Source organism: Mastigoproctus giganteus, chromosome 8, assembly GCF_048544385.1.
Source record: "Mastigoproctus giganteus isolate SK-2022 chromosome 8, ASM4854438v1, whole genome shotgun sequence".
Classification (NCBI taxonomy): domain Eukaryota; kingdom Metazoa; phylum Arthropoda; class Arachnida; order Uropygi; family Thelyphonidae; genus Mastigoproctus; species Mastigoproctus giganteus.
The window spans coordinates 154,270,467-154,286,027 of NC_143582.1; the positions used below are offsets into that span (position 1 = coordinate 154,270,467).

Genomic DNA, 15,561 nt, shown 5'->3' on the forward strand with positions numbered 1-15,561 from the left:
TCTTTATTGGCTACCATAAAGCACCAATGTCTGTACAGAATGCTATACAGCATTCAGTTTGCATCTTATGACACTCAAATTATGAAAGCATCATCTCTCTTATATTCAGTCCAGTAGAATCTCCTTTCAAGGCAGGTGTGGAGAGTAAAGTATTCATGATTTTCTACAGTTATCATCAAAAGTATAGCTATGGGATGAGCCTTTGCATCTTTATCATTGCCTACCAATTGAAATAGAAAATGGTCTACCGGTCATGTCAAATGACATTTCATCCAAAATAGCTATTGCTTTTGACCTGCCAGAATCATACATTTTGTCTGCTTCCAATTTAGGAAACATTTTCCTGAACAAGGAATATGCTTGACCTCCTACAGTCATTACTACCAAAAATGAAGTAAAAAGATACTTTGATTGTATAAAATCAAAATCAGCATTTCTACTTTAGATCCCAAAACATCTTTTTGTCCTCTTGTGGCTTTTTTTTTACACTGACAGCATACACCATTTTAAGCTTAAAATGATAACATTGGTATTCCTGCCATGTGGTATACTAAAACGAGAGTGGCATAAATTACAAAATACATACCTTCCTTCTAATGACTTTAAATTTTTTTTCTCATCCACTTTTATAATTTTAACACAATTTTAAACTGTTTGGTTTTTTTTTTTTTTTTTTAGGAGCATTAGCAACTAAGGCCATATTGCTCTGGGAATATGCAGTGGTCATTCCCTGACCTTTCCGCATCCTCCATATTTGGTGGTGACGGGCTCGAACCCAGGTCTAATCAAGAAGTGTGTGCTACGCACTGCTGCTCTTTCCCACCTGGCTACAGAGACGCCTTTAAACTGTTAATGCACACTTTGTTACTGTATCCTTGAATGCACAAAGATATGTGAACAGCTGGCATTCTGGAGATAGAACGTTGTTGAACCAAGTGACCTTTCAATGGATTGATATACCTCATACATTCAGTGGAGGGAGTGAGGGAGACAGAGAGAGTTCCTGCATTATTAAAAGAACATTTTGGTGGAATCAAAAGATGAAACACTCACAGAATTTCTAAATAAAATAGATACTTTGGAATTCAGATTTGAACTGTGCTGATTACTGGCTGTATGGTTATCTTAGAGGCTACATCTAGCAACACCACCCAAAAGATTCACACAATTAAATACAGAGATAATGATTGTGTCCTGAGATCAGCTTTCCTCCCATTTTCACATTTTTGTCACTCAAATCAGAGCTACTGATTCATACGGATGAGATGACGTTTTGAGTAATATTTTAACGATGTATATTGAAGTTCCACGACAAAACTTGGTTATTACATGTCCTTGTGTATAGATTAACATGTTCATGTAAAAAAAAAAACTAAATATTTTTATGCTGTTACTTTATGTTCACTCTTCACTTTGGTCATAGTGTGCGTCACTTAACATGGCATACTAGTTCATATTTTTAATTACATATTATGTCTGTAACAAATGTGTATTCATGGGCTGATCTGGGTGTAACCTGATATAAGTTATTAATACTAACTGATCATGACCTTAAACAGAGAACTAGTTGCTCAATTTGAAGTTTATATGACCCATTAATCAATATATTATCAATCAATCTCAGTCAATATAATATGCTGCTCTTGCTTCAATTTATTATTTAATATCTGAAAGCTAAATTAAAACCTATATAAAACATCACCTTTGTATACTGCTCAAGAAGTTTGGTAAAATAATTGAAGAGGCTGTGCTGAGGTCTCAAGAAATCAAACTGGTAATTTCTTTGTTCACGGTTCATCAAATTTGTAAGAAACTGTCTCCCATTACGGGCTACAAACTGTGCTGTTAGTTTAACAATATCCCTGAAATCATCAATAAAAATATAGCAACGTAAGACCATGTAAATAAATAGAAAAATAAAAATATTAAATAATAAAGCATAGATAAAAATATAAAAATTAAAAATATCAAAATATATTTATTTATAAAAAATAAATAAAAAATGAATATCTAATTCTTAACAAAAATTTCTATTTTTGTTTTTAAACTACATGACCTAATGTAGCTATTTTATTTCCATTTACAACTAGATTAGCAGAAATTTTTCCTTTCACTCATGGTATATAAAACTATATAACAAAAACTAGGTTTATACTTAAGTATTTCTTATAGGCATGTTGTGCACTGGATCCATTGGTTTTTCTCCAGCATCAATATTTCAAACTCACATCTGTGTGCACATCTCAACTGCAGAATGTAAGGAATGTGCAGGGCATTATCATGGAGTAGGAGAACACCTTTTGACAGCTTTCCCCAGTCTTTTTTCTTTTATAGCAGCACATAGATTTATAAGGAGGTTGAAATAATACTTTACTGTCAGTACAGCCCTTTTGAAGGTAATCTGTTAGAATTACACCATGCTGATCCAAAAAACTGATAGCATCATCTTGCCAGAACTTAGGTTGCATCTTTGCCTTTTGGGGGGGGGGGATGTGGTGATTCTGCATGCTTCCATTGTTTTGACATTTGCTTAGTTTCAGGATCATAATAATGGATCCAAGTTTCAACCATAGTGACTAGCTGTGAAAAAACCTCCTCTTGTGTATCCTGGCATATCAACACCATTTTAAGTGCACATTGTGCCCTTTCCTTCTGGTAAGGGATCAGACGTCTGGGAATCTATCTAGCATACACTTTACTCACATGCAACTGTTGATGGATGATGTTCTCTACAGATCGTAGACTAATTTGGAGCTCTGCAGCTAGTTATTTAATGCTAATGTGGCAATCTTCCAGGATTAATGCCTCAATTTTTGCAAAGCACTCTTCTGTTACGGCAGTTTCTGGGCATCCTAGGATTTCTTCACCAATCACTGAGGTTCTTCCACGTTCGAATTGTTTATACCAATGTGCAACAACACAACCCAGGCAGTCTTCTCCATAAACAGTGACAATTACTTCATGGATTGTTTCAGGTGTTTTTCCTTGCAGAAAGCAGAACCAAATCACTAATCTGTATTCCACTTTACCCATTGTGATACTTCACTTCATTATGATGCTGCAAAGAAAACAAATGAATTGTCAGATCAAAACCAAAATTTCTGTGGTTATAGAGATTTCAATGTATCAACAAAAGAAAAAAATTCCTCTTTCTATCACAACTATTTCTGGGCAAACACGAATCATTTTTGACCTCCCTTGTATATAAAAGACTGTAGTATTCATGTGGTGATTTTTTTTTTTTTTTTTTTTGTAATTCTTTATGGATGCCAAATGAAGGTGTAAGTTACCTCCAGATTCATTCTGCTATGTTTGCTAGGTTCGAAGTAGGTGAGGCCCATCATTTATGACCACCAAGTTTGGAAGAACATATGAATAAGCCTATTTTGGACATGCCTGTGAGTGGTCAAGACAAGTTGTGGACACCTAATTTTTGCTATGGTAATTACAAGACATTGTAGAGGTGGTTTTGTGGGGGAGATACACAGACTAATGGATTAACTACTGCCACAGGCAGAGGTGTAAGTGATTCTTGCACTGCATATAATCAAACATGCAACAGCCTGGAAAGCAAGGTGTCAAGGATTTCAAGGTATGCTTGGGGGAGGAGGATTCTCATGGAATAAGCAAATACATGGGCTGTGTTAGGGTAACTAAGAGTAAAACCAATTAGGAATATGTTAGCTTAGTATAGTATATATTATCAATTAATGAATAAAATTTATTAATCTTATGAAACTTCATTGTTTATTAAATTGTATTTAAATGGAAATCATGGCCCAGACTAGAGCTGCAAAGCAACGATCACAGATTAGCAGGAGTGCTGCGGCTCAGGGGGAGAAATGAAGGGGGCAATTTTACAACACATCACAGACTCAAAAAATGTACGAAATGTGAAATGTTTGAGGACATTTCTGGAACAGGATATGATCTAGCCAAGGAGAATGTCTTTGTGTGTGCTAGGTGTAGAGAGTGCCAACTCAGCATTCTGATGGGCGTCTATAAGTTTTGAGGAGTAGGGTAGATGCCCTCGAAGAAATGAATATGAGGGGCCCATCAAGCACTCAGCCACCTAACTCAACGCCAGAGCTCACTCCTATGCATTAAGCAACACAGAGGCAATCTCCAAGGCAGAATGCACTGGTCCCATAGGAACTAGTTATTGTTGATGACTGTATTGTCAAGGAGATGGGGAATATATTATTCAAAAAGGATAGGTAGAACAGGACCAGGGTGTGTCTGCCAGGGGCAAAAGTTGATGACATTGTAGGGCAGATGTATCCTTTAACACGTTGACTGCCAAGGCTTATTTGGGTAAACTGGTCTCTGACGCCAATTTGGGTCAGGCATGTTAAATCATTCAAAACCCAAATTATAATATATATTCATCACCAAAACTCATAAAAAAAACCTTATTGTTGTAAAAAAAAAAAAAGCCTCGCGAATTATCTTGTAGTTGGCATATGTAATAGAAAATTCTTTGTGGCAGCCAACTACGAGTTAGCTCAATTAAATTAGATGTGTTGTAAGTTGCAGAATTCTCTGTATATGAATCTATGATGTGTGTAAATCCACTGCAGTGACAGACTTTGTTGTATATGTTGTATTTAGTACTTTGTTACATTTAAAAAAAAAAAGGAACCTAAAACATGGAAGAGCTTTCTGACGAGTCGTACGGTTCTGGTTTATAGATCAATCAGATCAAATGCTCTTGTTTTATTCAGCGCTAAGAAAAACCATCAGATGTCCAAAAAAACTGCATTACATATTATAGAAATGTATATGCATAACGCACACATCCTTTTCCGTCAAGTTACGGGTTTCTCTGAATTTCGAACATTTTATGGAACCTGTAACTTGATGGAAAAGTTACATTGAATCTTTGATTGGAGAAAAAATTCTAAATGTTCCAAGAAGATTAGGTCTGAATGTAAAATTCATTATTCAGAATTTCAGTTGGCTGTATCACCAACTGAAAAAAAATCACACCCGACTAAGCCATGTCGAGTATGTACAAGAAATTAAAAAAAAAAAAAAAGCACGGAATGCACTATTACTGTCCAGTGTGCTAAGAGAAGCAAGCTCTTTGTGTGAAGAAAATATTTTTTTTTTTGTGAATAAATTCTGTTTTCTAATGCCGTGGTTAATTTTTCATTCTTATCCTAGAAGCCAACTATCCATCAGTTGCACAAATTTGCTATGAATATACACTTAGCTGCACCTGAAAGGCAAGTCATACCAGTCCAAATTAACTCAAAGTCAGCATCCTGGGCCAGATCGGCAAATATAAATTAACTTAGTCAGCATTCAACGTGTTAAGGGCACAAGGGATGATATTGTTGTACACATTGGCACTAATGACCTTAAGAGTAAGATCTGCAGATTTCATTAACAAGTACAGGTGAATATTGAAAAAAAAAGTCGTGAGTTAGGGTTGAATTTGAAAGTGTCTGCAATTCTGCCCAGAAACGATAACAGGGAGTAAACGATTAGAGCCTTGTCAATCAATTCTGCCCTGGAGAGACTGCAAGGCTCGTGGGGCAGAATTTTTTTCAGTGTGGTCAGTGCTTGTTAACAGGAGAGTCTGCTTCTACAAGGATCGGGTACTCTTAAATAGAAAGAGTGCAAGAACATTTGCTGATGCTATCAAGGCAGCGTTAGGTGGGAGCAGAAAACTGCTAGCTTGGGGGGGGATACACAGACTAAATGATTAACAGTGGCTGCAGGCAGAGGCAAAAGTGATTCTTGCACTGCTTCTATTAGAATAAGCAGCCGCCTAGAAAGCAAGGTGCTGGGGATTTCCAGCACTACTGTGAATCATAGTGGAATAAGTAAATACATGGGCTGTGTTAGGGTAACTAAGAATAGGAACAGGTGCATGTATACTTGAATGTACACCAATGCTAAACGTATAGTTAATAAATTTGATGAGTTTGATGTGCTGGTCAAGACATCAAAGGTGGATATTGTTGAGATATCAGACACATGGTGTCACAAAATATAAGCAGTGCATAATTGGAATCTGGGAAGTACAATGTGTACAGAAAGGATAGACAGGACAAGATGGGTGGAGATGTTATGATGTTAGTTAAGAAACAAAATCTAAGGAAGTGCATCCAGTTGACATGGGTGGACATGCAATGTTCAGTCAGTTTGGTGTACCATACGAACTGGGAAAGGAAAAATGATAGTGGGTGTGTGTTATAATGGGGGATTTTAACTTTCCAGATATTGAAGGGAACTTTTGGGTTGGTCACTCGCAAACTAGCAAGACTTGTGGGATTTACTGGATGCCTGTTTTCTATAGCAAAATGTTCAATAGGCAACCAGAGGGAATAATCCTCTTGATCTGATTATCAGCAATGATTATTCATGCATTAAGAATTCGCAGATAAAGGAACCACTGGGTGACAGTGATCACAGTGTACTGATGTGGGATTTACAAAAAGGTGTAACTACCATCAAGCATAAAGGGAAGGGCTTTTGATTTTGTAAAGGTGACCATACAGAGGTCTCAGACAGTTTTTAAATTCTATACAGTGGGATTAACTGATGATGTTGCCAACAGCGAATTCTAAATGGGAAGCCTTCAGGTACTTAATCTTGGAGGCTACTAGGCTTTTCATACCAACTAAGAAATACTGTTCAAGGTTTAGGCCTAAATGGATGTCAGATGAATTAATGAGGCTCGTGGCAGAAAAGAAAAATGAAAAAGATGCATAAAAATTATTAGGCAAACACAGCAGCACAAAGGAGGTTAGGCAGGCGAAGGCAGATTACGAGAAATCTTTGGCAAAGGATGCAAAGAAAAACAGTAAAGAGTTCTTTACTTATGTAAACTCTAGAAGGAAAGGGATGAATCAGATTAGTCCATTTAACATAGATGGTTTGACTATTGATTATCATGCTCAGGTAGCTGATAAACTGAATGAGTATTTTGCATCTACATTCACACATGAGGAGTTATTCAAGGAGGGGAATGCCAGAAATTTATCAAATTCTAACAGGGAGCTAAGTGATTTTGTAAAACTGAGGCAAAGTGGAGGAGAAATTGTTGAAGTTAAACATAAGGAAGGCAACTGGGGTGGATGGGTTCTATCCAGTTATATTAAAGGAGGCAGCAAAGAAAGTAAGCAAACCCTTAGCCATAATTATGAGAGCATCCTTGGACTCAGGGGAGGTCCCCATGGACTAGAGGTGTGCAAATGTACCACCAATTCACAAAGGTGACACAAGTAATTATAGACCTGCTAGTTTAACTTGTGTTCTGGGGAAAATAATGGAATCACTGGTTAAAGAAGCATCATCTAGACAAGACTGCCGTAGTAGTTAAGACACAGCATGCATTTGTTAAAGGGAGGTCTTGTCTGACCAAATTGATTGGATACTATGATGTGGGGTCACAAAGGAACTGGATGCAAAAAATAATTTTGATATCATATACAGTAAAAGTCCAGAAATCCGGACTGTTCGGGGACTGGGTCGATCCAGATTCTCAGGCAGTACTTTTAAAATTCAAATTTAAGATGGAATAAAGAAGAGATGATCAGGTAAATTTTGACAGTTTATTCATTAGCAAATAAAGCATGCTTCATTTATCGAAACAAGCAGTTTTAAAGAAAAATAAAGGCAACACCTGACAAAGATGTAAACAAAAATTTTCACCACAAAAGAAAAAAAAAAAAAAAAAGCGTGTAATGCTTGAAATCGTGTTTAAAAATGAACAATGTAAAAGAAAAATACAGTATATAAATGAAAGCAGAAGACACATATTTTATATAAATTAATTATTTGTTTTAGTTTATTAACGAAACATTTTCATATAAAATATAAAGTTCAAAATACAAACAAATATTTAGTCGTTCTTTTCCGTGATTTCTGTTGTGTCTGTTGCACTGCTTGTGGATGGAACACTTGCAGCTTCTACTCTATCTGCTGCACTGCTTGATGCTTCTATTGCTTTCTTTAAATACTTTCATATATCATCCTGTTTACGACTGTAATTTCTTTGCGATAAAATTATTATGCACCGTGTGCGCATGAATGACATCCTGAATACTGAAGCTATTGTTCTGTTCCATAAATTTAACAGCTGTTTCAATGGACTTTTCTGCAGTAGCCTAAGATATCTTTTCTTCTTCAACTTTGTCGTTTTCTTCACCAGACTTCTGAATAATTTCTTGATCAGTGAAAGTCGCTGCAACTTCAACATCGTCTTCAATGCGTATCCACCTTCTATGTCATCAGCATTAAGTTTGAGTAGAGGGTTGTCTTCCATACATAATTTAAGTTTCCATCAGTTCTTTCACTTCAGATTGTTGTTGTTATTTGGTTTTTAGGAGCATTAGCAACTAAGGCCATATTGCTCCGGGATATGCGGTGGTCATTCCCTGAATGACCTTTCCGCATCCTCCGTATTTGGTGGTGACGGGCTCGAACCTCACTTCAGATGCCTTCAGCTTTATGTGAAATCCTTCAAAAATCTTCGTTTCGATCAGATTGTAGATCTGCAAACATCACGTTCGACCATAACTTTAAAAGTTATCGCCACGCTCTTAAAAGAGTTACAGGCTTGACTGCATTCCATGCAGTCGTGAGTGAAAATGTTGCATCTTTGAATGTAAAACTGCATTGAAATTCTGAAGGATCGACATTCTTATGCATCATCTTCGTCATAAAATCATTTTTATAGTGACATTTAAAGTTCCTAATGACTCCTTGATCCATGGGTTGAATTAATGGTGTTATGTTTGGTGGCAAGTAACATGCAAAAATATTTCCACAATCAGACACTAATTTTGATTCATGCAGGTGGACCCTACAGATGTCGAGAAGTAGCAGGCACTTTGTATTTGCAGTTTTCCCCAATTTTCTCAAGTTCTGACAAACTGATGGAATAAAATCATGAACAAACAAATTGTAAAATATATCTTTGTCCATCCAAGCATTCTTTTGGGCTTTATAGGTCACAGGTAAGTGCACAATTCCTTTAGAGGCCCGTGGGTGCTGAAATTTACCAATCACCAAAAGCTTAATTTTATGCTGACATGAAGCATTAGCACACATAAGAACAGTTACTCTGTCCTTATTAAGCTTAAACCCTGTTGCATTTCATTCTTGGTTTCCAGCCAAATTTTTTGTGGGCAAACACTTCCAGTAAACTGCTGTTTCATCAGCATTATAAATTTGATCGGCTATATGGTTGTAGTCAGATACAGTTTTTTCAAATGTTGCACTATATTCTGTTGCTGCTTGTGTATCAGCTGACTGTCTTTCTCCAGCAATATCTAACTGTCTAATACCATGACCAGTCTTGAAATTCCTAAGCCATCCATCACTAAATGTGTACTCTGATTCAATGTTCATTTGCTCCTTAAAAGACCTTGCTTTGACAATAAGCATCGGCCCAGAAATTACCATACTTTCCGATCATTTTAGCAAAAACCATTCGTACAAAACTTTTTCAAGATTCTCTAATTTTGGCCGATGTAAACTTTTCCTCTCAGCAATTTTATTGTAAGGCTCAGATGAGGCTGTGAATTCTAGAATTTTATTCTTTGCTTTTTTTATAACGTAAATTGGAGGCTTTCTGATATTGTATGTTTCCATTAAAACAGTATTGCTCACACCACTTTCTAGTTTAATTATTTCCAGTTTGTCACTCAATTTCAATGTGTTCTTCTTTCTCTTCACACCATGAAGATTATCTAATTTAGGAGCCATTATTATGAGCTTGTAAATATGTATGCTATATATGCTAAATGGAAAGAGTAGGACAAAAATTATAGTGTTGCCACAGTTTGATTGCTTGTTTCAAAATGGGGACCGCAAGCTCACTTGTTGTTGCCGGGTATCTGTGGCACTCACGCATGAGCGTGAGTGCCACACAAAAGTCCGCTAAATTTAAAAAGTTTAGAGTTTTTGAAAAGTCCAGATTCTCGGGTGGTCCGGATTTTTGGACTTTTCCTGTACTTAGATTTCAGAAACGCTTTTGATACTGTTGCACAGGGAAGACTGCTATACAAATTGGAGAGGTGTAGCATTAAGAGCAAGTTACTACAGTGGATAAAGGGATGGTTGAGTGGGAGACAACATAGAGTGGCAATCAATGGACACTGCTCTTCGTGGACTAATGTTATTAGTGGAGTTCACCATGTTTGGTGCTGGGCCCATTGTTGTTTTGTGTATTCATCAATGATATCGATGAAGGTATAATAGGCTTAATGTCCAAGTTTGCTGATGATACAAAGGTTGGCATAGTTGTTAATAACAGTAATGACAGTATGCTGCTGCGACAGGATCTGGAAAAGTTAGTCAGATGGGCTGAGAAGTGGCAACTGAAGTTTAACATTGACAAATGCAAAGTACTGCATATGGGTAGCAGTAACCCAAGAGAAGCATACCAACTGTGTGGTACTACACTCAAGGAAGTGGAGAGTAAAAAAAGACTTGGAAGTGATTGTGCAATCAGATATGAAGTTCACTGAGCAGTGCAGACGGGCTGCCAGAGCAGGTCAGGGAGTCTTGTCAATGATATATAAGAATTTTGCTAGCAGAGACAAGGAGGTGATTATCCCGTTGTACAAAGCAATGGTCAGGCCATACTTTGAGTACTGCGTACAGGTCAGGAGGCCTCATTTTAGGAAGGATGTAGAGTTGCTAGAATGAGTACAGAGAAGGGCAACAAGACTGGTGAGAGGAACAAAGGGGTGCTCTTACCAAGAGAGGCTAAAGTTCTGTAAGTTGCAGCATCTCGAAACTAGCACCTGCAAGGTGATCTGATTGAGGTGTATAAGGCCTTGAATAGTTTGAGCAGGCTCAATGCTGATGGAATACTTCCGCTTGCTGAGATTAAGGACCTGAGGGAGCATAGATTCAAAATGAGGAAAGATAGTCGTAGAATAGATGTGTGCAACTTTGTCTTTAGCCAGTAGGTAGTTCGTTGCTGGAACAGACTTCCATCTGTTGTTGTGGAAGTTGATAGCTTATATAAATTTAAGGCTGACCTAGACAAACATTTGGAGTGACTGGATGGATGAAATGGGAACGGTTTTTTTTTTTTTTTTTGGTTGTTGGCTATATAAGCTTGCTTTCTTGCATCATATGCCTCAACTAATGCTAATAAAAATGAAGTGCACTTAGCACACTCTGAAATTAAAGAAACTTCTCTGTAATTTGGATCCAGAAATTGATGAAACTGAATCAAAATAATGCATGTATAAACAGAGAATGTTACTGCCCAAAAAAAAAAAATAAGTAATGGTGAATTTTTATTTCTACAATTTTTCAAATTAAAATCTAAAAAAAAAATTAAACTAAATTTTAAATTTTGGTTTTATTTTCAACAATAATCTCACTGTAATGTTTAGCTATAAAGTTAAACTAGGAAACAATTAAAGTAAACCCCCGCTATTCGCGGTATCTGTATTCACGGTCGCTGATTTAATATAAAATGTGAATTTTAAAGCGCCGTGAAGGTGCTTTAAAATTTACATTTTCGTGTTCCGTCGTTTGTTTTTAATTTATATGCCTTATAAATTGAATAAATTTATCAATTTATAAATTGATATGCTTACATAAGTGATAAATCTACCGTTTTGTAGTGTAAAACAGATTTTTTCAAGTGTGTTAACGGAAGAAAGTGACTTTATTTGGACAAGTTCTTTCTAACCCGTACAAAAATATGGCTACGAATAACAAGGGAATATGAAATGTGAAAATATCAAAGAAGGTGATGACATTAGCGAATAAAATTGAGTTTTTAGACAAAATTTCTAATGGTGAAAGTGTCTCCTCAGTGGCAAAACATTATAAAATCAATGAGTCAACAGTACGATCAATCAAAAAATCGGAAGAAAAAATCCGCCATAGTGTCCGAGAAAACACGCTAATTGCTTCAAAAATTTGCTCTGTAACTCATGATGTTAAAATAGAAAAAATGGAAAAGGCTTTAAATCTGTGGATAGAAGACCGAACTCAAAATAAAATTCCGTTAAGTTCACTCATCATTCGTGAAAAGGCAAAACTCCTTTATCAACACTTTAGCGAAACTGGTGATAGCACTGGCGAGATAAGTTTTTTTTAGCTATAGCAAAGGCACTGGATTGAAAGATTTGTTTGAAATTTCTAATAAATATTACATTTAATATTAAATTGTTTCTTATTTTCATTTCGATGCCATATGCTTGCATTTCACTATGTGCTGTCTATGTACATAGTCATATTATGAAGGTACATATAATACATACATAGACAAAATTTTAATAAGAGTTTTTCTTATATATTTCATACTTTGGAACGAAACCCCTTTATTACTATGGGAGCCAAAACTCAGTATTCGCGTTTTCGGTATTCGCGGCATTTCTCAGGAATGTAACCAACCCCCGCGAATAGTGGGGGTTTACTGTATATTTGAAAGCATAGCTTTTCAATTTTTACAAACTTCCATATTCCTCAAAAAAATTCATTCCAGGTTGTACACACACTGTCTAGAAAGGGTGAAATGCCCACTGAAAGAGTTAAAATATAATTCATCGTAATCATAAAAATTAAGATTTTGTTTTATATCTTTTTCATACTTTTTTTATTTCTCATTACTACAGTTTATTAAGTGTCTTATTTACCTAATATTTCTCAATATTGAAAAATATACTGTTTAAACAGGTTCAATAAACTACGGAAGAAAATTATTTAATGATGAAAGAAACTTACAAATCAAATGCTGATATCGAAGGAGGATCTGCAATAAATTCAAACTCTGGTGGTGGCTCTTTTGGAACTATTGCTAATTCAGGAGCTTTTCCAATTTCACTTGGCTTTTGAGTAACTGGTACAGGCTATAAAGCAAATATACATATAACAAAAGCAACACTGAATAAACTTAATTTTAAACTGCATTAGCCTTTTTTTAAAATTTATTCATAGTCTTGTCAAAATGGCAAACTACCTGCTTAGATTTCTCCTTGTTGGAGAAATATCTCCGACAAGGAGACAATATCTTACGTTTTCAAAATAAACTGGCTTGGTTTTCAGCTGAATTTAACTAAAACACATGAATGAAAATTAATACTTTTGCTTAAATCTTGTCAAGGAGGAAGGGAAAAAAAATAATAATAAAAAATAAAGAGGAATATAAAGAATCCTCTCATGATAAACAAACAGAATTTATTAGTTTATTATAATTGGTGGTCAGCTTATAAGCATATGGCATCAATTTACTATTTTCCTTCTCATCTTTACATATTCTAATTGATCGGCAATGAAAATTAATCATAACTTCATTGTCATAAAATTCCTTTCACAAACTCCCATCAATATTAATTAATAAATTTGGCTGTTGTCCAAAATAAATAAGAAAAAAAAATAAAATAATAAAATAAAAATGAGAAACATTTTATACTTTACTAAAATTTTAGAATTATATTTCAGAATCACACCTACAAAGAATTATACCTATACTATAACACAAATTAGCATTTGTGATGATTTAAATAATACTGGTCAAAAAATTAAACCTGTTTTTTATTTTTAAATCAAACTGTCTAAATCAGTTCCACGTGCAGATTTCAAATGCTGCATAAGAAAGGAAATAATTCAAAAATTAGAAATTATAGACTATTTAGCTTGTTATCCCACATTTACAAGTTGTTCACAACGATCATTACTAGGGCTTGCATAAAACCGAGAAATTTCAAAACCGAGTTTAACCGAAGTTTACTCTTAAAACTGATTTTCTCAGACTTAAGGAAAATAATTAAAAGCTTATAACACAGGTATTTATTTTATCTTGAGTAGATTGTACAAATCGTAATCAAATCTTTTAAACAAAATCTATCACCTCTTATAGTAAAAAAAATAAAAAAATTAAAATGCTCCAAAAAAAGTAGCCAGCTTGAGATTATACAAAATTACAAATTGTATTCAAATCCTTTGAATAAAAACTCTCTTCTCATATAGTAAAGAAAAAAATAATAAGCCCTATAATAATATTAATAAATAAATAAAAATAATGTGAAAAAAAACAGCATGGGGGAATTACTTTACTATTTATTGCTCAGCTTTTTTTCTGAAAATGATCCTTTAAAAAACACAGTATATTAAGCATTTTTCCTGATAGAGTTAACCTTATTTTTGTGTTAAAGAGGCCGTGATCGAAAACACTCTCTCAGATTGGTTTAATGGTCAGCAGTGCTCTATAAACTTTCTCCAGCTTTTCACTTCTACTGCTAGTTGCCTCCAAAATTTTAAATTCTTTGCTGATTTCCAATTCACTCGGATATTTTGAAGGCTCTTCAGTTAATCTCTTTATTACACTATCATACTCTTGCATGAGTGTATCTCCAACATCGGAACTAGACGAGTCTTTGTTTTCTTCTAAAAGAACAGTTCGTTTATTTTCAGTTTCTTCATTCAACGCTAAGACTCCTTCGGAATGTTTTGCAAATAATCTCTGATAAATCTCTTCAGCATGCTTTTTCCAAACTTGCTTACTTGGAAAATTAAAAGTTCTTGAACCTGAATCTTCTTTCCTAAACTTTTTTGGGGTTGTGTAAATAGCTCAGCAAAGCCACAGTTTGGCAATTTCGTCTTGCATTGTAACGCTGCAAGAGGCTTTGGTGAAACTTTAAAGCGAATGGGTTTTCTGCTGTATCAAGCTTAGCAAGCAGAAATTCTATTGAAGACTCGGCTTTAAGTAAGTCTGTATCTTCTGAGGTTATAGCTTTCGGAATCATTTCAACTGGTTGCAAAGTTTCACATAGCAATTCAAGTGTTTTCCAGTCATCGTCAGACACAGCTTCAGTTGACAGTACTGCACATAGAGCATTTGGAATGCAATTTTTCAATTTCAAAAACTCTCAATCATATAGAATGTGCTATCCCATCTAGTCTTAAAATCTAATATAAGTTTATATTCTTTCCCATTAAATTTTGCTTTAACAAAATTTTGTAATATGTAATTTTTTGGTAGGCGATTTTCGAAAAAGATTGCAAATTTTTCTGACTTTGTTAATAGTTTGTACAATATTGGCCATTGGATTGAAGAAATCAATGAGCTCATCGGTAAAGTCGGTTTGATAAAGCATGCCTTGCTGTCTTTCTTCAACTTCCTCATCATCACTACTTTCTTCATTATTTTCATTTTCTTCATTGTCTTTGGGAGACTCAGAGACTGTGGCACCATAATTGATTGCTTTTTCATAAAGTACATCTATAACTGACAGATGTATACAATGGGCTATACATCATTGATGATTAGGTGTAATTTGCTTGCCAAACTTAATCATCATTGCTGCTCCATCGGTGGTGCAGGCAACAATATCCTCATCCAAGTTCAAACCAAATTCCTTCAGGTGTCCATTCACGATTTGCTCAGTTCTGCTATCAAGTGAACCATTAATCTCAATAAGACCTAACGACCAATGAGTGTCTTTTGAATGCACATTTATATTCATATACCTTTTTTATTTTGTATAGACGTATATTTGTCTAGAGTCAATGAATACCATGCACCCAAAACCAAAGAATTTTTGAAATGCTGAATGAGTTCTTTCTTAGTTTTAT

General features: G+C 35.1%; 1 protein-coding gene across 1 annotated transcript in view; it reads right to left on the reverse strand.

Annotated features, from left to right (window-relative positions):
• The window catches only part of Sf3a1 (splicing factor 3a subunit 1), a 346,050-nt gene that overhangs the window by 286,375 nt on the left and 44,114 nt on the right, over positions 1 to 15,561 (reverse strand). The window contains exons 5-6 of the mRNA XM_090379835.1: positions 12,712 to 12,836; positions 1,703 to 1,862 (exon numbers count right to left, since the gene is read on the reverse strand). Of these exons, the coding sequence (XP_090235961.1) occupies positions 1,703 to 1,862; positions 12,712 to 12,836 (285 nt within the window). The remainder of the gene's footprint in view (positions 1 to 1,702; positions 1,863 to 12,711; positions 12,837 to 15,561) is intronic.